This window comes from Trichoderma breve, chromosome 2, assembly GCF_028502605.1.
Source record: "Trichoderma breve strain T069 chromosome 2, whole genome shotgun sequence".
NCBI lineage: Eukaryota > Fungi > Ascomycota > Sordariomycetes > Hypocreales > Hypocreaceae > Trichoderma > Trichoderma breve.
Window position 1 is genome coordinate 340666 of NC_079233.1, and position 23729 is coordinate 364394.

The 23729-nt window shown below is 49.1% G+C and overlaps 7 protein-coding genes across 7 annotated transcripts; 4 read left to right on the forward strand and 3 right to left on the reverse strand.

Moving 5' to 3' along the window:
• Positions 1 to 1081: 1081 nt before the first annotated feature.
• Positions 1082 to 2294, reverse strand: T069G_02362 (alpha/beta hydrolase fold domain-containing protein; the record flags this gene model as incomplete). The annotated part of the gene is made up of 3 exons (XM_056169572.1): positions 1082 to 1190; positions 1256 to 1487; positions 1544 to 2294. 3 exons carry the CDS (start codon positions 2292 to 2294, stop codon positions 1082 to 1084), a joined length of 1092 nt encoding a protein of 363 aa, XP_056030464.1.
• Positions 2295 to 7584: 5290 nt separating this feature from the next.
• T069G_02363 (uncharacterized protein) lies at positions 7585 to 9333 on the forward strand (the record flags this gene model as incomplete). Its single annotated transcript, XM_056169573.1, has 1 exon — positions 7585 to 9333. The coding sequence occupies one exon, from the start codon at positions 7585 to 7587 to the stop codon at positions 9331 to 9333; it is 1749 nt and encodes a 582-aa protein (XP_056030465.1).
• Positions 9334 to 12536: 3203 nt separating this feature from the next.
• Positions 12537 to 14571, forward strand: T069G_02364 (major facilitator superfamily domain-containing protein; the record flags this gene model as incomplete). The annotated part of the gene is made up of 7 exons (XM_056169574.1): positions 12537 to 12809; positions 12881 to 12973; positions 13027 to 13074; positions 13143 to 13336; positions 13386 to 13550; positions 13618 to 13803; positions 13860 to 14571. The coding sequence occupies 7 exons, from the start codon at positions 12537 to 12539 to the stop codon at positions 14569 to 14571; spliced, it is 1671 nt and encodes a 556-aa protein (XP_056030466.1).
• A 31-nt stretch (positions 14572 to 14602) lies between these two features.
• Positions 14603 to 16750, reverse strand: T069G_02365 (acyclic terpene utilization family protein atuA domain-containing protein; the record flags this gene model as incomplete). The annotated part of the gene is made up of 5 exons (XM_056169575.1): positions 14603 to 15204; positions 15261 to 16233; positions 16292 to 16467; positions 16548 to 16622; positions 16687 to 16750. The coding sequence occupies 5 exons, from the start codon at positions 16748 to 16750 to the stop codon at positions 14603 to 14605; spliced, it is 1890 nt and encodes a 629-aa protein (XP_056030467.1).
• Positions 16751 to 17471: 721 nt separating this feature from the next.
• Positions 17472 to 18380, forward strand: T069G_02366 (uncharacterized protein; the record flags this gene model as incomplete). Its single annotated transcript, XM_056169576.1, has 1 exon — positions 17472 to 18380. One exon carries the CDS (start codon positions 17472 to 17474, stop codon positions 18378 to 18380), a length of 909 nt encoding a protein of 302 aa, XP_056030468.1.
• A 1286-nt stretch (positions 18381 to 19666) lies between these two features.
• Positions 19667 to 20668, reverse strand: T069G_02367 (fungal specific transcription factor domain-containing protein; the record flags this gene model as incomplete). The annotated part of the gene is made up of 3 exons (XM_056169577.1): positions 19667 to 19983; positions 20077 to 20572; positions 20657 to 20668. 3 exons carry the CDS (start codon positions 20666 to 20668, stop codon positions 19667 to 19669), a joined length of 825 nt encoding a protein of 274 aa, XP_056030469.1.
• A 1136-nt stretch (positions 20669 to 21804) lies between these two features.
• Positions 21805 to 23223, forward strand: T069G_02368 (peptidase family m20/M25/M40 domain-containing protein; the record flags this gene model as incomplete). Its single annotated transcript, XM_056169578.1, has 2 exons — positions 21805 to 22168; positions 22247 to 23223. 2 exons carry the CDS (start codon positions 21805 to 21807, stop codon positions 23221 to 23223), a joined length of 1341 nt encoding a protein of 446 aa, XP_056030470.1.
• Positions 23224 to 23729: the final 506 nt, after the last annotated feature.

Sequence of the window (23729 nt, forward strand, 5' to 3'; positions counted from 1 at the left end):
CAAATATCTACTTCGTTAACCACCCTATATCCTCACCACCCCTAATGATCAGCCAGTGGCAACTATTACGACTAAGAAATAAAACCAACTCAGCTTCTCCAAAATTTACTTCGCCTATGACCACCTTTTTACGTACATAAGCTCCCATTTTGGAGAGAACAAGGTGTATGACTCGCGCTCATGAATCAGTCTGCAGTCGAAGCTAACTAAGCGTATTTCGCTCTCCGTCCAAAACACATCCATGCTTTTGGCTTCCTCTTAGTGTTTTAAAATAATTACGAAGTAATCGCCTCAGTATCCCTATTCAACCCGAAGCACCAGGGGGGGAGTGGTGCTTGCATGGAAGAAAAACGTGGCTGGTCTAATCCATGATCCAACGGGAACGCTCCCGGTGGTTCCCTAGTGAGTTTCGTGGGGGGAGGTGTGAAGAATCACATGAAGCTAGCAAGAAGTTGTACTTGGCTAGTGAAAACGGACGCCTGAACTTCGCAGCCGGGTTGGGGGTTGGTGTGTGTTTTTAGCTTGCCGAGTGCCGCCTATTGTCTCAACTGCACGAACCCTGACGAGACACAAAGGATTGGATCTTATATTGCTGCCTGTTGAGCATACGGGGGTTTGCGGGGACAGCTATTCCGGGGCAACGGGGGATTGGAGAAGTGGCTGATTTTAAGATGCTCTGTTGGGCTAGGTGCATTAGGTGGAACAAAGTCGTATGATGGAGCCAGCTGGAGCTGTAATTCGACGATCCGCACTACTGTCGCTGCTCGTAAACTAATAGCAGTAGCACGAAGTTCCACACTGGTGTTTTCCAGATGAAGAATAAGCTGCAGAAGTGAAAACAACAGTGTAAGCAGAGCTCGGCTAAAGAAGTATTCTGCATTTTGCCGGAATATTTATGGACTAGCCAACGGCATTTCAGGCATTCGGTAGATCGATAGATCAGAAAATGCGAGTCTGCCGGACCTCAACTGACATGGTTTATAAGAGCGTGCATGTATTGGACCAGAGGCGTGTTACACTCCTCTACATGGGCAAGATATCTGGAAGCTCCTCATGTAACTCGATACGGCATGGTGGAATGCTATTCCAACTGGCTAGCATCGAGTTGCCACTTTTCATCTTCCAGGAGAGCCTTCAGATGGTTATCCAGCCACTTCACGTCCTCTTTGCTCTCACCTGGACCACCGGCCCTAGACCTTTTGTTAGTTTTACGTACAGAAAGTTCCCACATACTGCTGGCTTTTTTTGAACATACCAGTGGCCCCAGACGGATGGGAATGGAATACACTTTCCAATTCCCTTTGTCATATGCTGCACCTCATACTCCGAATCTTCCGGCGGGAAGTAGAGGTCCGTCTTGCCTGGGAGAACTAACGTTTTAGCTTTGATGCTCTTCATAGCTAGCTCAAAGTTCTTATTGTAAGGTTCCTGGTCTGAGCTGTCTGCAGCCTGCCACGTGTGAAGCATGGTGAGAAGATTCTCAGGGTCTGGATGGGGGCGTCAGCAAGGACATGTACAATTCTCGACAAGCCGCGAAGCAAACCTTTTTTCAGGGCCCAATCCTCCCAAAAGTTGATCATGAAATCCTCAAGGTTCTTGTATCCTAGCTCCGTCTCATACAGCTTTTCCCGGTAGAACGCCTGACTGAATCCCCAGCCAGCATATCCACGACCAAAGGCCTTCAATCCAGTGACCCTTTCTTCTTGAGTCCACGCCCGATACGTCTGCGCTAACTCACCGGCCGCGCTACCAGCGGAAGATGCCCCCTTGGCGGCGAGTAGTGCACTCTTGACGCCTTCGAGAAACACCTGGTTATGCAGTGAAGTGCGCGCACTCCCGCAAAATGGCACGCCCAGATCCATGAAGTCGGGATACTGCGTCAGCCATTGATACGTTTGTCCGGCGCCCATGCTCCACCCCAGGACCATTCGAGCGTGTTTGACGCCAAGTTCCTCGGTTACGAGGCGATACTGTGCCGTAACATTATCCTTTACGGTGATGTTGGGAAACGGTCTGAGTGGCTCGCGGTGAGTGTTGGATGGACTACTGGACTGTCCATTGCCGAACAAAGCCGGGACAATAATGAAGTATTTGCGGGGATTGAGAGCTTTGTCTTCGCCAATAAGCCATTCGTTGTCTGAGATGGCGCCGCTGAACCACGAGGGGTAGATGATGGCGGGAGAGGAGGCATCACCAAAAGTCTTGTAGGCGATGAAAGCATCTGGAAGGGTCTCGCCGGAGACGAGCTTGAAGTCTCCTAGCTTGAAGGTCTTGTAATCTAATTCACTTCCCATAATTGTTACTTATCGCCGCGCCACGGGCAGGTTCTTGTTCTTGGATGAAGAGCTGAAGTTGAAGTCCTCTGCGGGGAAGAGACTTTGAACGCTTCAATCACGAGGGTTTCACGAGGGTTTTCCGAGGCAAGCCGAATAAAAGCGCAGCCAGTGCTGCAATTGAGACATGCGTCGCAGCCATTTTTTTGGAGAGTGGCACGGATAATGGTACCTGTTTCGATGAGATCTGTATTGAGGAGGGCGTGAGTGAGGGGAAGCTCCTCAGTTACACCACGGCGTTTTGGGCACGTGAGGTGCCAAGATCCGTGTATCTTGATCTGGTTGCTAACTGTGGAAAAGTATTGGTGAAACGGCTGTCAAATTGAAAGCTCAACGCAACTGGTCGGTGATGCCATTGAGACTTTCATGATGGCAGTGATGTAAGCACCTCTCACGACATTGGTAGATCTGACATCTACCGTGCTCTGTAGTACAAAGCGCATGAGTGGATGTCGTCAATAATCCGAGCAACTCGCAATAAGTGACTCCGGCTCCGACTCCGGACAGCGAAGCTGCATTATTAATTTGTCTCTCTTGCTTGTTGCTTCTTGTCACATGAATCCCTCTTACACTCTTTCAGCACATCAATAGAACAAATACGCTAGAGTCGAGTCAAATGGTAGAGTACATAGAATTGTAATCTTCACGGCGAAAAAAATTCCCGATCGGTCCGTCCCGTCAGCAGCCACAGTTAAACGGTGTTGACATTCGTTGTGCTCTGAGTGCCTGCGTATAAGTGAGAGGCATGGTGAGCGATAAGCTGACAGGAGAGAAAATTTTCACTGGAATCCAGCGAGATGCCCATTTTACCAGCTCTGACAGAGAAGCCTCCTTTCCCATCTCGAATCCCAATTTCCTGGGTCTAGTGCTCTGTAGCGCGGGCCGAGTCGAGAGTCCGTGGCGTCGCCGCGGCCGGTGCTGACGATGCAGGCATTCTAGCGCAAATTGCTGCATTCTCTCCCCGTTCTCTATTCCAACTCAGGTTGGTCCATCTTACAGTACAGACGTCTAGAAGGATGAAATGGAACAATGAAACGTGGTATCCCTCGTGGGCGACATGAAGAATGATTCATCCAACAGCACGGAGAAACTTTCATGGTGAATGCATATTAGTATAGGACAGGGTTGACTCTGAGGGTGTTGGTTAGATGAACAAATGGTAGTTCAGCCGGCGCCTTTTTGCTTCTGCTTCAAGGGTAACAGGCAGTGACAGGCACCATGCCGCACGATAGATGAAAGGCTGGCGGTTTGAGAATGGCCATGGTTGACATGGTTGACAGCACTGTCGCCGTGATGGTGTCCTACTTTCTACTTGGCATCTTAGCGCCAACTTGCATTCGTCTTGGATTGCACACCTATTCAGCCCCCAGATGATGGCTTAATACAGCAGGCAGGCTCAGAAAGGGAGGGGGAAAATAGAATCGTCTGCTCCGTATTACTCCGTGATGCTGCGAAGATGCTGCCTGGGCTGATGGCATGACGTCCAATTCGACTTTCCTTTCCAGTCTTTGAGCTGCCATTATCATGCCCAGTGTCGTGTGGTGAGCAAGCGGCCATCCAACCAGCAAAAACGAGCTGCTCCCTCTCGCCCGGAATCTGTTGGCTCTCCGCAGTTCATGTCATCTCCCGCAGGCTGTGTGAGTGGGCACTGAATAGCGTTCTGGGTGCCTGGGGTTAATGAAGCGGGATGCTGCTAGAGTTGGCCCACTCCACTCTCTGAGCGTAGGCTGTCTTGTTTTTCTTTCGTCTTGAGTTTTGGGTCCGAGCCGCTAGCTGCACTTGTACATATACTCGTACAGTAGGATTCTCAAGTGGATAGACGGGGCACATCATTTTAGCTGCCAGCGAGCCGTAGAGGGTTAAAAATTCTGATCAAGACTCAAGTTGACCTCGGCCAAGGGGGGGAGGCACAAGCCGCCATTGGTGAGCTCGGCGAGAAAGGAATTTCGATGCATATTGACGCCGGCATGGCATTGGTGGTGGCTGCGGGGCGTCGTCACCCACGAGATATTGTCCAATTTCCTTGCCGTGTTGTGTGTGAGATGCCAGTGCTCAGGCACGGACTGCTGTTGGCCGTGGCGTTATACGAGATTCAGAGAGAAGAAACGGTATAGACAAGATGAAGTAGTAGATAGTCTACTGGGCCATCAGTGACGACGATGGTGTTTGAATCCGCGGTGAGACGATCAGCCTGCAGGGGATCCGGCCGGGATACTGTACTGTAATACTGAATTAGCAGCAGGTTAGCAACGCCTCTGCCTCTCTCTGCAGCATCGCATCTGACAGTCAGCTTGACCGATCCCATCACCATGGACACTGCTAACTGCTCCCGCTCTAGCCTCGCAACGACACGGGCTAACACATTCACTCCGTACGTGCTAGTGCCAGTAATCCGGTCTAAAAGTCTGTAGCATTGAGCTGCCAAGGACGGACTGGCGGGGGAGCTGCGAGAGATGCAGGGAATGCAGACGAAAAGCCATGATGGGATGACCTGACCTGAGCTTTGGGGACGCGCCCCGGTCTGTGCATATTACGCCTAATCAGATGCTGGCTCGGTGTTGCTGTACTGAAGCATGTGAAAGCACCAACCCGCTAAAGCGCCACGTTTTGCTGCCGACAGCCACACCGCGGCAGATACGTAATAGTGCGGCTCGTGGAGAAATAAAGGGGATTGTGAGATTAAAATTTTTTATTAACATGGAGTTGTTGGAAATGCGAGGCTCAATCGCGAAAGCACAGTAGCGAAGCAAGCCGAGGAACCGCCTGAGGTACTTACGCTGTAGCTCCAATACTTCAGTGCACTAACACTGCTAGCGGAATGAATCGCTTAATTCCATAAAGCGTGCCTGGTAGGACTGATCACCCGGTGCTTGTATACAGTACCTGCTCCCCCATACTGTTGCTCTCCCAGCTGCTTAGAGCAGGTACTTACCAAGTGGCCTGACTCAAGCCAGCTGCTAACAATATTTGGCATCACGTTATCAAAATTCTGCAATCCCTCACCGCAGGGCTGACTGCCCGGCTATGTTCGGAAAAGGACACAAGCACAAGAGGAGCATCACAGCAGGCAGGGATTCTCTCCAGGGATTCCATTCACCCATGACGCCGGCGAACCTGGGCTTCGGCTGTCGTCTCTTTGGCGACTCTAGAGGTGAGCTAGTGAGCTATCGTTTCACCCTTCTTGTGACGGATGGCTGAAGCGGCGCGAAGGAAGGCCCAAGGAGGGCAGATCCGCGGTGCTGTCACATCGAGGGATGCAACGGCAGCTCTCATTCATCCTCTAGCTCTCGTTGCTCTCCTCTGGCTCATCTCCGTCACCGGGGGTTTGTCGCGCATTCGACTGCTGACATGATGACAAAAAGCTGTTACTGGTCTTTAATAGCCTCGCAGAACGCATCGCCACTCGACGCCCTGCCAGTCGCTGTTCTTGTTGGTCCAAACGACTGGGGGAAGCCACAGACCCCCCCGGAAAACAGCTGATTCGCCATCCTGGTTGGCTGGCTGAATCGTTTAACGCTGGCCCCGTCTCTCTCGGAATCGCACCCCGCAGCCGCATGGCTCGTTGGTGCGGAGAGACACGTTCTGCCATTGCTCCCCCCGGTACCTGCGTCTCCTCTCCCGCCTACTCGCCCGTCGTCGTCTTTTTTTTGCATGGAAAACTCAATTGCTTTGAGGATAGGATACGCTGTGTCAAGTCAATGCATGAATTTGCGTCGGATTCGCTCCCGTTGTTCCGGGTCCGTATCGGCAACTAGTAGCAAGTAACTGAAACCGCAGCAGTTCGTTGCAAGACATGCAGCCGCGCGTTGCAACATTGCATGCTGGACTCTGCATGGACTTGCATGTCGAGAACCCGGACGCTGTAAGCGTGCAAGTCTCTGATATTACCCTGACTCTGCACCGAGTACACGTACACGGAGACATGCAGCATTTGCAGGCTACTCGTACAAGTACGGGTATTCGTATGGTTGGCACGCACAAATAAGGCATACGGCAAGGACTTGCATCCCTCATCGGGTAAAAAGTCTCACACGATATGCAGACAGACCCGGATGAAGAGGCGCCATGGCCAAAGGTTGTCCAGGGGGGTCCGAGATAGTCCCGCACAACATCAGCTTGCACCTATCAAAAAACTACGCAACCCTTCCTCCGGCCAATTGGGTCCTGGGCGGACCAGTGGCGCTGTGGCGTCTGGTCCAGCGAAATTGAGACCCCGACTGGAGGGTCCGGAGGGTCTGGAGGGCCTGCAAGGCCAAAATCTCTTCCCCAAGGCTAGCACCACCACTTGGGGCACTTGGGGGAATGGAACTCACCAACAAGCTTCTTTCAAACAAGTCCTCGCACTGCTACCGCCACGAGTGCGAGTACATATTGGACATGGGTCCCGTAGCGTCCCCATCAAAGCCTCTCCATTTATATCCAAGTACGAGGACATCCTTTGTACCAAGTGCTCGCACACGGACGCTACCAACGCCTTCAAGCGGAGGATACACTCTCGGTCCGGTTTTTTTTCCCCAAGCTATCGTCTGTCCCAGTCCGCAGCTGGCCTAGGCATACCTTGGACGCTCTCTTTATATTTTATTTTCATTTCATAACCTCCTTGGAAGCAACTGGATTGCATTCGAGAACCTGAAAGGTCCTTTGACTCAGGAGCTTGTCCCGGCCAGCACACCTAGGGCCACCACCCTTGTCGACCATCAACACCCGTCGCTTCTCCTCCTCTCAGCTCCTCCCCCAGCTCGAGTCAACAAGCGAGAAAGCACTTCTTCCGGTTCCCTGTCGACTGAACAAATCACTTCTCGCATCCTTCTACCTACGTCTGCGTATATCTCCTGTTTTTTGTTGACCCCGCGGGGAACCAGACACCACATTCTCTTCTTCTACACCATCTCGGGTCTCTTTATCCGCCATCAAGTCCCACCGCCCGAGCAATCCCCCAGCCGGCCAACATGGAGTCTCCGCCATTTGCTACAGATCTGGATCGGATAGCGTGAGTCTGCCTCAACCCCCTTCCTTTAGTCTTGGACTTGACCCGGGGCTCGACCGTTCTGGGTAGACAAAGCGCAGACAAGACCATAGCCTACAGTACCTATTTAAATCGCATGGATCCATGAGGCTAACACAGGCGCCTTTTCTTTATAAACCCAGAGACACCCTGCGTCGCATCGACACTGGTGCTTCATCACACTCTTCGCGAAAGAATGCCCCTTCCTTTGACCCCAACTCACCTGTCGAAAGGAACTCAGACATCATGAATTCAGAACCTCGCTACCACGTCCCCTCCTCTCGCGGCTTCCCAATGCCTCCCCCAACCAAGGGCGAGGCCGTCGCCCAATGGCTTGAGGAGAGCGATGATGTTGTCGATGAATATCACATGCCCCTACAGAGAGATTCGAGAGGATCCCTCCCCCGGCGACCGCCATCGAGGGACCAGCCCCAATCCATTCGGCGCGAGTCGGTGAACTCACAACGCAAGTCATCCAACGCATCATCCAACTACTACCAGGCAGGAGCCGGATACAGCCTCTACCCTGCTCCATCAAAGCCGCTGCCACCAATTCCCACCCCCAAAACCACCGCCGCCCCCGCTCACCGTGTACCTTCCCGAGACTCTTCAGATAGATCATCCATCAGCACACATCGCTCTTCTCAGGTCTCAGCGACCGCATCAACGCCAGATGCTACTTCCGTCAGCTTCTCACCGGGAACCCCTCGCCGTAGCAGGGTTCCAACTAATTTCTACAAACCTCCGGATCCTTCTGAACTTCTTCCCCCACCACGAAAGTCGTCTCGTCCTGCCGAGGTTGTGTTTTGGAAGCGCCTTCAATCTGACGACAAGAAGAATGGCCCCATCCACTACCTCGACATGTCTTCTAGCCTTGCCACTCTGGCGACCAAGCATGGAAATAACATCATCAAGGTCTGGTCCACGGCGGGAGGCACTGTTCAGCAAGTCATCAAGATTTCCTCCTACACTGCGGCCCAGTCTCGTTCTCGTGAATACCTCATTCGCAGCCATGCCATTCTCTCAGAACCGACGAATCTCATTGCCATTGCCACTCGTTTCGGCAGATACATTGAGATCTGGAATTGGGCCAAGAAGAAGAATCTGCAGTCAATTGACAATGCTGATCGGTGGACGTCGGCCCAAATCGAATCCTACGATGGTGCTCTTAGCTCTCTTGCCATTTACGGCGGTGAGAAGGGGATTATTGATCTCTACAAGGCGACGCCAGACAAGAAGCCCTTTGTCAAGACGCGCACCATTGACCTAAATAAGGTTGATTTGCCCTTTCTTCCCCAGTATCCAGAGCTTGCGCTATCCAGAACCAGCCCTTTGCTTGTCATTGGTGCCGGCCCACGTCCTCCGCGCCAAGGTCACCCTCCTCCTGAAAAGGAGACCCTTTTGGTAGCGTGGGACACTTCCGAAGGCGCTTCAGACAAACCTTACCGAGTGGCCCGGCCGTGGCAGCACAAGGAATTGGACACGGCAATCCCATGTGACATGGTCACCTACGGAAGCGTCTGTGTTTCTATTTGGATCCCTGCTACTTTCCGCGCCGTGCCTGCTACAAATGGTGGTTCCGGCTTCAACCTTAGCCCCGTCACTGTTCCATACCGTTATGTGTTGCTGTGGGATCTTGCAGCCAACTCCACCCGAACCTTTGGCATTCCCAACACGACGTCTTGCCTATCACCCGATTGCCGCTTTGTGGCTTATTGCCACGCGACCGGAACTGACATTGGAGCCCGAGGCAGCATTGTCATTCTGGATGTCATGACAGGGAAGGAGGTATGGAGCTGGCCCGATCCAGAGGCCCTAGCTATCGACTACACTCCTCGACCAGGCTTTGAGCAATTCGACGACCTTTCTCGAGTCTCGGAGCTTTCTTTCTCTGCCGACGGAAAGTTCTTGAATGTTGGCGACTTGGATGGCCATGTTGGCATGTTTGAAGTGCGTGAATCTACCGGAGACCGACTACAGCTCCACATGATTTAGCAAAGCGGGCTTTTTTCATTTTTTTTTACTCAGATGAATGGCATCTTCTGACGACATGTGTGAAACTATTTGCTCTTTTTTATGAAGTTATGCTTGATTGCAATGTATTATCGCTATGCTTGGACGACCGAAGGATGGAGTATGACCGATAACAATAATTCAGATACCACGGGTTCAATATTGGCTCTTTATCACTTAATAACCTACTACTAAAAATTCATACCACTGTACATTTCCTTCTCACCAGCCCGTGCCTCTGACTGCGCATGAACTGCAAATAGCGACATGTCTTGTTTCAGTAGCAGTCTCTCGAATCACACAATGAGACAGTCTGCCCTTTACTTCGTTTACCAATCAAGACACTTTTCTTTCCGCGCGGGAGTGAAATACCAAGATCCACCTTTAATTTCAAGCCTCTTGACACGCCCCGTCTCCAACCCGCCCCACGATTCTGATCGATAACTCTAATGGAAAGCGTCTAGAATCGAATTAGCATCAAAGTGAGTTGTGACATTGGCTATATTAGTCCTTGGCGCACGTTTGCGGGATGTGCAAGTAATGGGCGATCCGATCGAGGTGGTGCTGGGGGGGGAGGGGAGCCTCAAATGAGAAGCTTGAGTGAGACCACGTGTGTGCCGGGGTTGGGAAGATTACGGGATCCACTGCGAGTGGCCTAGCTGTTTTTTGCTTTTCGTTGCCGTGTGGGGGCTTTGTTTGGATGTTTTAGGGTAGTGCTTGGGGATGATTGTATTGTGAGTGTTGAATGTTTCTTGAGATGAGTGAGTGGTGAGTGGAGGGATTGAAGTTGGAAGTTGGAGCCAAGAGCGTTGTAGCTGTAGTAGGAGGACGATTTGTGCGTATTCATCAATTCATATGCTCATATATCTTTTGAATACTCATTTCATCAAAGCATCATATTGTGGATATTGAAAGCACAGGATTGATAAGTCCTCCCAACCAAGCTCTTTCATCAACAGAAAAAAGTCATGAAATAAGAAAGTAGTTGACAGATAGTAGTCACTAAGCAAGAAGGAATGGATGCATATTTATCAGTCAAGGCCCAATTAGTGAAATATGGATCATATCGCTTATACACACTTCAGGGTCATACCAGAACTATTGAGATTCGCCACAAGCTGGTAATGTTGGTTGTAAGAGGCAACCTTGATGGAAGAAATAAAAAGAAGAATATTAGAAATTATCGATAGTGGATATATGATGCCTGCTCATGACGCAACAACAGGCCTGAGTGTGGTCGTATAATAGTAAGTGTATCGGGAATCCTCTGAAGCGGCTGTAGTTGAGTATCTAATGCAAATTTGTCTACGATTTAATGTAGTCTACCTATTGTATGTTATAGTCTTTGACAGTTACACTTCAGTGAGTATTTGCCTTACATGGGTGAGTTACGCATATCTTCCTAGGTATACGGTATTAGGAATGTATGTTAGAATATCAACTCGATATAAGGTAAAAAACTTGAGAACACAGAATTGAACTGGCAACTAGCTTTAAAACAAAATGAGTTTTGCATTAGCTATACTGTTAAAAAAAGCCTTGGGTTGGATATGAGGGCATGGCATGACTTTTCGAGTATGAAATATAGTATAATGCATCTTCCGGTAGCCCATCAAATCCTGCTAGACTAGGACCAACGAGTAGGAGACTGGAATAGGTCTTATTCTACGTAATCATAAGATAGGACAGGGCAGCGGCATCTCTCTAACAGACCAATGATAGACTCAACGGCTAGAGAGTTAAAAGCTGAGCTACGGTGCATTTCGTTACGAAGATAGATGTGCTCAAGGTGCAAGGCATTTTCGAATACTTGCACATGTGATGAAAGCATTCAGTATCTTCATGCCTCTTTAATTGGATGTATCCGATGGTATGAGTTCAACAACTGTGTTACAAGATGATGTTACAAGATTAAAGAGAAAACAGGTTGGATTATTTGACAAAATGTATTGATTAATTTGCTTTTCCGACTGCGGTGATCTGATAAGCGGCGGCATGTCTATTCGGCAGAGTGCACACTCTTTTGGACAGAGATTATCTACTCAATTATCCCATTCGATTTAAGATGGTTATTAGTGTATGTCGCCAATTAGTTGCGGCCTTGATATTTGCTATTGCGTCGTGGTACATGCATAGGAGTTGTTCGAAAGGGTCAGTGCATGGGTTGATGGACTCGCCGCTCCGAGAACTCTGTACACGTTCTGGCTAGCCTTCAAGACAAGACTACAGTCGCATTGCCGATTCATATTCGATGCGGCCTTTTCCATTTAATTCCAAATTTAAAAAGACGGTGCGCTTGTGAGCGCGCTTCTCTCTTGGCGCGGCCGTTTGTGAGTGACTTATCGCAACACCACATCTCCAAGCATTTGCGCCATAGATAGTACGCGTACACTCACATTCTCGTGAAGAAATAGTGGCAGAACACAAACCGCAACAAGCATTTAGCTTATTCAACCGTCTTTATAATGTTAAATTAACCTTGCCGTATTTATAAATACAATTACCGAACACCTCTAACCCGTAATGTGGCACCTGATGCCTCCAGACTATTGCCGTGATCCAATCGCAAGCCGTCTTGGGCGATTCCTCACAATGCAAAGATCTAACGCCATCGCGCAGCCCCGGTTAGCTCCACGCAACGTTATCATCTAGTCCCCCCATAAAGTGGAAATATCAGAGGAAGCTTTCCTCGTCCCGGACAAATTAATGGGCATAGCGATGAACTGTTTCCTATCGCGTATTAGATTTACGGCGTTTGCTTGTGGTTGGGATTGATAAACCGGCTCTGAATTATGATATCCCCTGCATGCGACCCTATGGAAGAGCTAGTTTGTAGAGGTCTCGTCGTCACGCTCCTGCCAATCAGCCGAAGAGCCAATGGTAACTCGCAATGTATATTACAAACATGTAGATCCTGGCAATGATGTGATTGCTCTCGAGCATCGCGACACCTGGAGTATCAAATTCTGCTGCACAACTTGCGTAGCATTAGGAAAATTGTCCACTTACCCGCGACCTCGGCCTATCTGGAACCTTTTATGGTGTAATAGATGCTCCGACCACGCGGTAATGGTTGCCGGCTCGTCGCCAATATAAAGATGTGAGCACCCTGCTTGTAAAGTATCAGCTCCGGGCCAGGCTTTGCGGTACGACGTCAATAGCAACAACAAGCTGTCCCTGCCACAATGTCTCACAGCAAAGAAGAGACGCCAAAAGATGGCAAACAGGCAGATATCCTTGATATTGCTGTGTTGTCATCCCAAGGCTCATCAGTGACGGAGGAAGCTCCAGTGCGTCAAAATGAGCCGTTTGGTTCAACGGATGACCATCCTTTCGCCGACCCGGTCATGGCCACACATTGGCGTGATATTTACGAAAAGGCAAACTATGAAAACCGCCATCGCTTCGATCCTGAATTCAAGTGGACGGCAGAAGAAGAGAAGAGACTGGTCAGAAAGGTACGCCATTGAATACCTATATACGTACATGTATACAACTACGTCTTATCAAATTACTAAGCCATTGATAGATTGATCTCAGAATAATGGTGTGGGCTTGGGTCATGTTTTGTGCTCTCGATCTGCATCGTCGAAATATTAATCGTGCCATCTCAGATAACATGGTAAGAGAAATGCGCTATGCCATGACTGCAAAACATTAATTAACACGATTCAGCTCCCAGAAGTAGGCATGAACACAAACGACTTCAACTACGGACAAACGGTATGTTGTTTGTGGCAACATCACACACTATCTCCAACACATCCAACTAACTCGGTATCTTTTGATAGATATTCCTAGTCACTTTCCTTGCTGCCGAGCTGCCTAGCGGTCTTATTTCAAAGAGAATCGGGGCTGATAGATGGATTCCTTTCATCATGATGAGCTGGTCCATTGTTGCTGGCAGCCAAGCCTTCATCCATAGCAGAGCAGCCTTTTTCGCCATCAAAGCTTTACTTGGCCTACTTATGGGCGGCTTTATTCCGTATGAGTCAGCAATCGATACAGAAAGTATAATAGCTAACATGATATAGTGATATTGTTCTTTGGCTTACATATTTCTACAAGTCAAATGAGCTTCCTGTCAGACTGGCTTGGTTTTGGACTGCTCTAAGTACAGTCAATATTGTCGGTTCATTGATTGCTTCTGGAGTTCTCCAAATGAGAGGAATTGCCGGCTGGGGAGGCTGGCGATGGCTGTAAGAGATCTTATGCGCATCCTGTTTTGACCGCTAGAGCAACAGCCATGACTGACACTGTCTCCAGATTTCTTATCGAAGGCATTTTGACGCTTATTGTTGGTACATTCTCTTGGGTTCTTATGCCTCCTGGACCGTGCCAGACCCGAAATTGGTTCCGTGGCAAAGACGGCTGGTTCACCGAACGAGAGGAGTTCATAATGGTCAACAGACTCTTGCGTGATGACCCAAGTAAAGGAGACATGAACAACCGGTATGACTACATGAATCACCTCACCTTACCCTTTTTAAAAGCTAACAAGATTACAGACAAGGTGTGGGCCCAAGCCTGTTGCTAAAGGTGCTTCACGACTGGGAACAGTGGCCGCTCTACCTTCTTGGTCTCGTTGTCTACATCCCACCAGGCCCTCCGAGTACATATTTGTCCTTTATCCTGCGAAACATTGGCTTTTCGGTGTTCAAAGCCAACTTGCTCACTATTCCATCTCAATTCCTGTTTGCAGTCAACCTCATCATCATCTCTTGGCTATCTGAACGATTCAAGGAACGCGCCATAATTTCGTCAATTTCTAACATTTGGATCTTCCCATGGCTCATTGCTCTGGTTACACTCAAAGCAGATGCATCGCCTTGGATACGATATGCTCTTCTGACTGGTTTGCTGAGCTACCCATACTGTCATGCCATTGTGGTCAGCTGGAATGCCAAGAATAGCAACGCAGTCCGTACAAGGGCCGTTAGTGCTGCCCTGTATAACATGTTTGTGCAGAGTGGCAACATCATCTCCTCCAACATTTACCGAGATGACGACCAGCCTCTATACAGGCGGGGAAATAAGATTTTGCTCGCCATCAACTGCTTCAACATTGTTCTCTTCTATCTTGTCAAGTTATTTTACATTTGGCGAAATAAAGTAAGAGAAAGGCAATGGAACGCCATGACAAAAGAAGAGCAAGAGGACTACTCACTCAACACCAAAGACGAAGGAATGAAGCGTCTAGACTTTAGATTTGTTCACTAAACTGTCGAGATTACATAGTTGGATAAAATGACTATAAGTGCTCAAGCTTTGTCGAGCGAGCACTCTCTTCGAGAAATTTTTGTGGGATCTCAACGTGAACTGCCCGAATAAATTCTGCGAACCCTTTGCCCAGATTGTCCAACCGACTTGAGCTGGTAACGCCCCTACCCAACGACCCATAGATGACGAAATGCACGGCATAGATGTTTGCAAATTCTACCCTCTCAAGGAAATACCAGTCCCTCCAATCTTTTCTCATCAAGGAGCGTAGCCTATCCTTGGTCATGAATGAGCGGAACCATTCCCATTGCTCGGGCGTCTGCACAAATAAGCCAATGTTTATGTTGCCTGCCTTGTCACCAGACCGGGCGAGGATGAGATCCCCCAGTGGCACATTGACAGTTGGGCCAAAGCTTTCTAGAAGCACTGGATTTGCTGTCTCGTAATTCTCTCGCCGTGCTAGCGGCTCTGTTTGTTTGGGTGGATGGACAGCATAGCGAATACTCTGTTCCGATATGCTGTCACCGAGTATGGTAACAGTCTCTTCAATCTCGGTTTGAGGTATTATAGCTGGATAATAGCCAAGGAATGGCTTTGGTGCAAGTAAGCGTGTATCCATCGAATAATGCATTCCTAAATAACATATTGTCAGTCCACTGTGCATCACTCGAGTTTTGCGGTGAAAATACCTGGGAAGTGAGCCATGAACTGATAGTGCCACGCCTTGTGCATTTTGCTGAGCACATCTTTATCTTTAGATTGCGCAAATATTCGCATATATGTGGTAGAAGCGTGTTGCGAATCAGGGTTCTTCATGTCAGTGCCGATCCGTTGAAACTCCAAGACGTCAAACTTTTCGAGTATACCCCATTCTTTCAGTGTATCTTTTAACTGCAGCTCCTGCATGTCCCATTTGTGGTCTGTGGCATATCCGCTGGCATTGAGCAAATGTTCGCACTGATACCCTCCCTTGTAGAAGATGGCAAGCTTTGTTGTAGGCGGGGGAGGGTAGCCTTTGACGCCTGACACATGGACTCGATCCTTGGATTCCTTGACAATGTTGATGTTGGAAACATCCGCTTTCACATCACTGTTAAGATAGATGTTTCCTTGCAGCTCGTAAAGGAATTGGCATTTGACTGTGTCGGGGGTAACGAATCCGTTCAAGGAATCGTGCTTAGTTATGATGCATTCGCCGTTGGGGAGAATCTCCAAAATGCCCGGACCCAAACGCAAGAAATCGCTAGGAGGATGCTTATACGCACCGGGAAAGTTGCCGCCTGTGACATAAGTCGAGCATTCGATTAAATGACCTGCGATTAGGGACCCGGCGAGTCGATCAAAGTCGGATTCAGACCAGTTGTACCACGCTGCCGCCGCTCCAATAACTGGCGAGGCATCAGAAACACGGCCACAGATGAGAATATCCGCACCTTCATCCAAGCCTTTTTTAATGGCACGATAGCCGAGGTATGCGCTGGCGGCGACGACTGGCATCTCCTCTGGTGACTCGAGAAACGAGGTGGTGTCTTTGTCATACCGAACATCGGGATTTGCGCTGTCGAGATGAGGGAGAGGTTTTGAGAGTAAATGGTGGACTTTGTGCATCAAGTCGTCGCCTTCGATGTAGCCTACACGAAGCTTATAGCCTCTGCTATGAACCTTGCCCGGTCTGTCAGCAATGACCTATGGAAGTGAGGTGATTGTATAATAGCTTTACCATCTCATGAATCTTTTCTGCCAATCCCTTTGGATTCATGGCACCACCGTTGAGGACTACCTTGATTCGCTTTTCGTTGATGAGATCCAGGGACAGCTGGATCCCCTCCAATGCGGATCGAATCCAGCCAGCGCCATTTGACGCACGCTGCATCGCACTGCCAGCCATGCTCACTTCTGCAATACGATATCAGCAACTGAATGTGAAATTTTATTTGTTTAGCCGTTGAATCGGTAACAAATGCTCAAAAACATACCCGCGAGGTAGTCGCCTGTAATGACGTCGACGGGGCCATACTTGGCCTGGTTGTACATTAAGATGCCCGGATCAGCTGTTTATGATGTAAGTGAGCGTCGATGTGTGAGAAAGTGTAATGGACGTGGACTTGATCATACTGAGAGCGCCTGAGCAGTTGGCGATGCGGATCGGCCTGGATGGTGGCACAGCTGATGAGGCCATCGTGTAGGTCCAGGTACTGTACACAGTATACACCAGTTAGTAGGTAGGTCATGTAGCGAGCAACAACACGACAACAAGAGAGCATGGAACTGGACGATATATACATACCCTGTCAATATTCTCCCAGACAACGACGGTATAAGCTAGAGCCGAGCCTGAGCGGCGTCTCACCACGCAATCTCAGTCTTTACTGTATGCATCAAACTATCAGCATCCCGTGCTCGATCCAAGCACTAACACGAGCCGCGGATGCAACCTCCGGATAACTCATCCCCAGACCCCGCTTCTTTCTTCTGTCTTGCAGCCCCTCTTCGGCCCGCTCCATGTGACGAACTGGCATGAAAAGCATCGCATCGCGGACTCTTCCAACCGCATTCGGAACCGGAACCTTGAACCTTGGTAAAGTGACGATTGTGCTGGAATCGGCCGGAAAAAGAAGCATCACGTGCAGGTGCCCCCTTTTCTACATCGAGTACGTCACTGAAGATGAACCAGGCGGTCGGACCACCAACCAAAGCTGCTGACACAGCAGGAATCGGAAAATTGGTATAACCACGGGAAATTGATATAGCCACATACCGAAAAACACCGAAAGTAAACAAAAACATTTTGACAGCCACAGATACGAGCTTCATTTTTCCATTGTGATTTCAGTTCCAATCGCACGTCCAATTCCAGCTCGGTTACAACACAAGAAGAGCGCGTCACTATGCAGTCCATCATGGCTGCCATTCCTCTTTTTACGCCCTCTAAGCCAGCTCGATCCTCACCGCGGACTTCACTAGGCACAACTCCAGGTAGTGGCACACCGCGACTTAAAAAGAGCACACCGAGATTAAAGAGCACGCCTGGGTCAAACAGACAGCAGCCGTATGCGAAAAGACAGGCCGCAAAGGCAGCAGCTTTACAGAGGGGGGCTGCGGATGATAGCGAGATTCACAACGTCAGTGATTCGGTGCAACTTGAGCAGTACGAGGTGGCATCAGCATCCACTCCTCGTGCGACTGTACGCTCCCTCAGCAGCAGAAAGGCAGCAGATACAACAAGACCATTCCGACTTACGGGGCGCATCTCGGAGATTCTAGATCAGCCAGATATTGGAGAAGAGGAGCCGGCACAGACAGCACAGCCAGCAGGACCACAGAGGTCAGAGAAGCCACAGAGGCCAGAAAGCTCAACGAAGCCAACGACACCAGAAGAAGAAAATACGGAATATGAATTCGTCGGCTTCAATGAGTATCGTTGGGCAGGTGACTCCATTGAGCTACAGGTAAAATGGAAGAGAGATGAGAAACACGACGATAGCGAAGAATGGAAAGACGCTGAAGAATGGGAGAGCGGCAAGATGACTTGGGAGCCCGAAAGAAAGCTGCACGAAGATGCTCCCGAGTTCCTGTTTGAGTATTGGCGCACACGAGGTGGACGGCCCGAGAACCCAACAGACCCAGGATTGTATGAGATCTTTGGCGTTCTCAAGCACAACAGGAATCGCACCAAATTGCTCATCGAATGGGTTGGATATGAGCGCTCAGAAGCTACGTGGATGCTTCGAAAGGATATCCCAAAAACGGCACAGGATATCGTGGACGCCTACTTTGCCGGTCTGAAGACTAAAGGCAAGAAGAAATGAGGCACCAGCAACCGACAGGAGTGTCTTTTATTTAATCTGCATCATTATCTGGCGTCGGAGTGTCAATTACGGAGATTGCAAGTTTGAAACATGATACCAGCTGAGAATTAGTACGTTGTTACGAAGGGCGAGTCAAGGACTCAAGATTGTTATAGAGATTGTATGGAGCATGAGAGACAAAAAGGTCTATCAAGTGTATAGGTAAACGAGTTAATGCTACATAGCCACGCTCCAAATTCACAGTTCTGAATGAGGTAGATGTTAAGACAACAACGTCCACAAAAAATATAATACAACGAGAAATTGAAGAAAAAAAAGAATTGAGAACCTCGGAATGAGATTCAGAATCAAACAGGGTCTGGCCGGGGATTGAACCCGGGACCTCTCGCAAACAAGCTGTAGGGTTGTCCCTAAGCGAGAATCATACCACTAGACCACCAGACCGATGAGTAGTTGTGATGTCTATCTCGGCGACCGTAATCGGCTCATCAAGATATCGTCGTCTCGGTGAGCAGAAAAAAAGAGATTCAATAAGAACCGAGAAAAAGAAGGGTCTGGCCGGGGATTGAACCCGGGACCTCTCGCATATAAGCTGTAGGGTTTTCCCTAAGCGAGAATCATACCACTAGACCACCAGACCTATCACGTGATGAGTTGAAAGAAAACGTTAGGAAATGAAGTTATGATCGTTGTGCTGAGACGACGAGATGAGGAAGGCTTCCCAACGGGTCATTGATGCTTCTGTATCGATTCAATCAAAGGTTTAGAAGTGATATTTGTGTGAAGATATCAAGAATAGTTGGGTATTAGCTATTAGCACCACCTGGATATTAAGTCGGTTGTGGGCATTGCTACATGTAGATGTTACATCTCGGGTCTGGTACGTATGTTCTCTAGAATGGAGTAGATGGCACAAGAATCCCTCGCTATGAGAAGGATCGTACATCTGAGATGGCCAGATCTGCGTAGCCTTAAATAAAATTAATATCACAAAGTTTCAGTTGGAAAGAAAGCGATCGTACCTGTAGCACATTTGCCAATAGCATATGCTATGTGTATGTGGTAGATCCTTGACGATATAGAACTAGGTAGAAGCCGCAAGTTTGCAAAGATCGATTGCGGAATCAGACGGTGGAGCGACTGGAAAGCTACACAATGCCGTCATAGCAATATGGGCAAAAGCATATTGTGGGAAAGACCACAGATACCACAAGCGACCAGTTGGTGCTTTGTGAGTACCGCATGATGACTGCTTCTTAAAGATAGATAGACCTCAATCTTAAAGATCACGGGCTGAGGAGATACCGCGCATCTCTCTCAGCCAGAACTTTGCAGTACTCCAGCGGCCATTCGGTGTACTCTTTATACGAGGACGGTAATCTGCGGGCTAAATCCCTAGTCCAATTGATGATGACGAATTTCCTCCCAGGGTATTCCGGCTCGTCGGATTTAGAGAGGCAGGCATTGCCAAGTACGTAGTCCAAAAGGAACATGTGGATGATCAAGAGATGGCCTGTGTGATTCTTGTAATCAACAAATTCCATAAAGTCTTGGTTGTTGAAGGTAGTTGGCATAATGAATAAAATGACAAACTCTCTCCAAGCTAAATGAAGCTGTGTCAGCGCATACCCAAAAATGAGAGTGTACATATATGTATATATGTATGTAATATGACAGCAAAAGCGTTCCGTCATACCTTCTAGACACGAAGTGCGTAAGTTATTGATGCATCTGATCATACATTCACAATATGATACCTCGGTCGGCTTCTGGCACAATGGCAATATTCGCAGTGCGGAAGCGTGAAAGCCCTCGATGGCCTCAAAATTTCTTGGCTGCTCACTGATGAGCCTCTCTAGAGATCGATCATGTTCCATGGGTGTAAAGTACTTGAAGATGGACTTTTCATAGTCTGTAATAATAGTAGATGCGACCAAGTTGCCGCCTCTTGTTGTTGTAATATAGTCAATCATGCTATCCGGCATAAGTGACGATTGGGTGACGAGGCATATCACTGCCGCGAACAGCGCATCCTGATCGGCGGGCTTTGTTGGCGGATGATCCAGTTGTTCATTAACAAGCTTCATAGCAGTGACGCGATGCTGTAAAGCTTGCGACGTGTAGTCGACGTTGCCATGTTGTGATAGATGTGAAGCTCCAAGGCCTAGAACAGCATGTGCCAGATAGTCATACTAAGTCATACGAGCACGCCCTTGTTAGTCATGCATGTAAGACGCCATAGGGCTGAAGGCGAGTTTCAATGGAGGTAATCTCACCTGGTGTGACATGGCGGCGGCATCCATCCAGACATCTTTGGCTTTTAACGGTAATGTTGGAAAAGCCGCCAGAAGAAACTGGTGATAGAAGCGCAAATCTTCCAGCGCGAGACCTGATAACGCGGCACGCGGAGCAAGTGAAGACGAGGAGGATGTGGACGACGACGAAGCGGAGGATGATGAAGCCGGTGTCGGATAGCTGCAATTCAAGCCGAGACGACAGCACGGCGAACACGACGGCCGCAATTCATTGCACTTGACTCTTCTACGCTTGCAATTGAAGCATCCGAGACGTGATTTGAAGTGGCCTCGTCGACTAAGTGGCTTGTTGGATTTCCGGACCACAGCATCTGACGAGCCTTGCTCTGACGGCGATTCATGTAAGTCTACTGATGAATCATCCGATGGATTTGGACTTCTGCTGTGCTGTGGCTGAGGCATAGTAGATGTCGTGGTATTCGTTGAGTCAAGTAAAGAAACGACGCGGGAAAAGGGGAAAAAAGAGAATAAACAGCGACTCTTGGTGTTATCGCGATTCAAGAGGCTGAATCGATCGTTTGCTTGGCGGCGATCGCAAAGGACGCATCACGCCGTTATCGCAATCGGCTCAATGACCCGATCGCTTCGCTCAATGCCAACAGCTAAAGAGCCCCCGGCAATGGACACAACCGGGCTGTAGTCTCTCTGGAATATCGGCAAATTCGAAGCGTTTTGCGCGCAACAAAACGCCGGCAGAACGCGCTCCTGAGGCTCTGCGAATCTCCTGCTTACGGGATATGATTCTGTCCACGTTCCGATGCTCAAGCTGCGAGAGCCGCTTCTATTAATGTCCAGCTGTAACCAACGACAACCAAGACCCAATGGGATCTGCTTCACGTGATGAAGCCCGACGCCTTGCATTCTCCAAGAATAGAGCGTGGCCCCCTCATTGAGCAGGACTTTCTCTGATAGGTGGATTAAACCCAGGGGGAGCGCATCCTGCCGGCTATAGTGCTACCCTGGAAATGAGAGACACGGGTTGGATGAAGTAGACCAGGGCACGTTCAGCCGACCCCTCAGGACGGCTGCATCTGTACTCGTACCTTTTGCATTGTTATTCGCATAGGCGAGGGAGCTTGCCATCGTTGTATGAAGTAACGTCAAGTGTAATGGCGCCAGTTGACGAGGAAGTTGACGGATTCGTTCTTATATCACATGGCGATGGCGCTATCAAAGATGGCCGTCTAATTGATGCGGGTCCCAGCAACGTGCTGTCGGAACTGCGGTACCTCAATGATATCAGTGAGGCGGTGGACAGTCTCGATGAGGTCTTTTGGCCAATAAACAAAAAGATCCACGACAACCCAGAACGAGGATTCAAGGAATTCATCGCCCACGATGCCTTAACCGGCTTCATGAAATCCCAGAGTGGCTGGGTTGTTACGCCATCTGCCTACGGTATGGACACAGCCTGGGTCGCAGTCTATGACACAGGAAAACGTGGTCCTGTCGTATCCTTCAATGCAGAGATGGGTAAGTCTTCAATGCTTGTGCCACGAGGCTCTTTGAGGCGGAGCAGATACCGATATTGACCTCTATCTTTTGCGACAGATTGTCTCCCAGGCATCGGCCATGCATGCGGCCATAATCTCATAGCCACAGCCTCGGTCCTTGGCGCTGTTGCGACTGCTCGCGTTATGGAGCTACACCGAGCGCCCGGAAAGGTTGTCTTGTTTGGCACACCAGCAGAAGAAGGCGGCGGAGGCAAAATCAAGCTTCTCAATGCTGGAGCCTACTCTGACCACAAGGTCGATGTGAGCCTGATATCGCATCCCGGCATCACCCCAAACGCGGCTTTGATGCGAACGACATCGTATCTGCAGTTCAAGGTTGAGTACTTTGGTCGAGAGGCTCATGCTGCGGCGAATCCATGGCTTGGGATCAATGCTTTAGACGCGCTGATTGCAGGATACAACAACGTCTCAGCACTTCGACAGCAGATCATGCCTGAAGACAGAGTTCAAGGGTACATCACTGATGGTGGAATTGCTCCTAATATCATCCATGCCTACGCTGCAGGCCTGTTTGTTGTCAGATCCGACACGCAGAAGCGTCTTGATGAACTCAAAGAGAAAGTATACGACTGCTTCAAGGCTGGAGCTCTAGCAACGGGAGCCAAAGTGACCATTACCGAAAAATGGGGATACAAAAACCACATGCCCAACCGTACAATGGCACAATCATATACACGATACTTTAATGCGCTCAATCCTCCGGGCGAGATTGCAGAGGATCAGGATATTGATGAAACGCGAGGCAAGACACAGGCAAGTACAGATCAGGGCGATATCAGCCACGCGATGCCGAGTCTGAGCCCGGCGTTCCGCCTGCAGCCTGGACCAAAAGGTCAAGGCCCGCATAATCCGGAATTTGCTGAGGCTGCTGGGACACGAGATGCTTATGCGAGGACGCTGAGAGTGGCTAAAGGGCTGGCTGGAGTTGCATTGGATGTTTTGTTGACAGAGGGGCTTCTTGATGAGGTTAAGAGAGACTGGGAGAGCATGATTGCAGTAGAACGCAACTTATGAGGGACACAGCTTGATCACCGGGAGGATTGAGAGCTCCGCCGTTTCGATGTGGAAGACGGCACCTCAAATGGTGTCATCTTCAGGCAAATCTAATTGCATACGTATGTCGATTGGGTCATTAGCGTAGTAAATTTGACTTCGTACATAAATCCGTGAGAGGCCATCATTTCCACCAGTCGTAATGATGGCCTCTCACGGTTTTGTGTACGAAGTTAAATTTACTATGCTGATGACCCAATCAAAATACTTCGTACTCAAAACCGTGAGAGGCCATCATTTTCACTGGTCGGGAATAAATGTAGGTTCTCGTGTAGCATAGCCTACAGCTGAGGAGCCAATGTGAGGTCTACGTATAATATATATCAAATATGACATTCCTTATTATTAGTAAATATGGTAATTCCGCGGTCTCCATCGGATGTTGTAATCTCTTGGGAGCTTTGTACTTCTATCGCTCATATATACATATGACTCTCTGTTATTAGATGGCCATGAGTAAGTACATG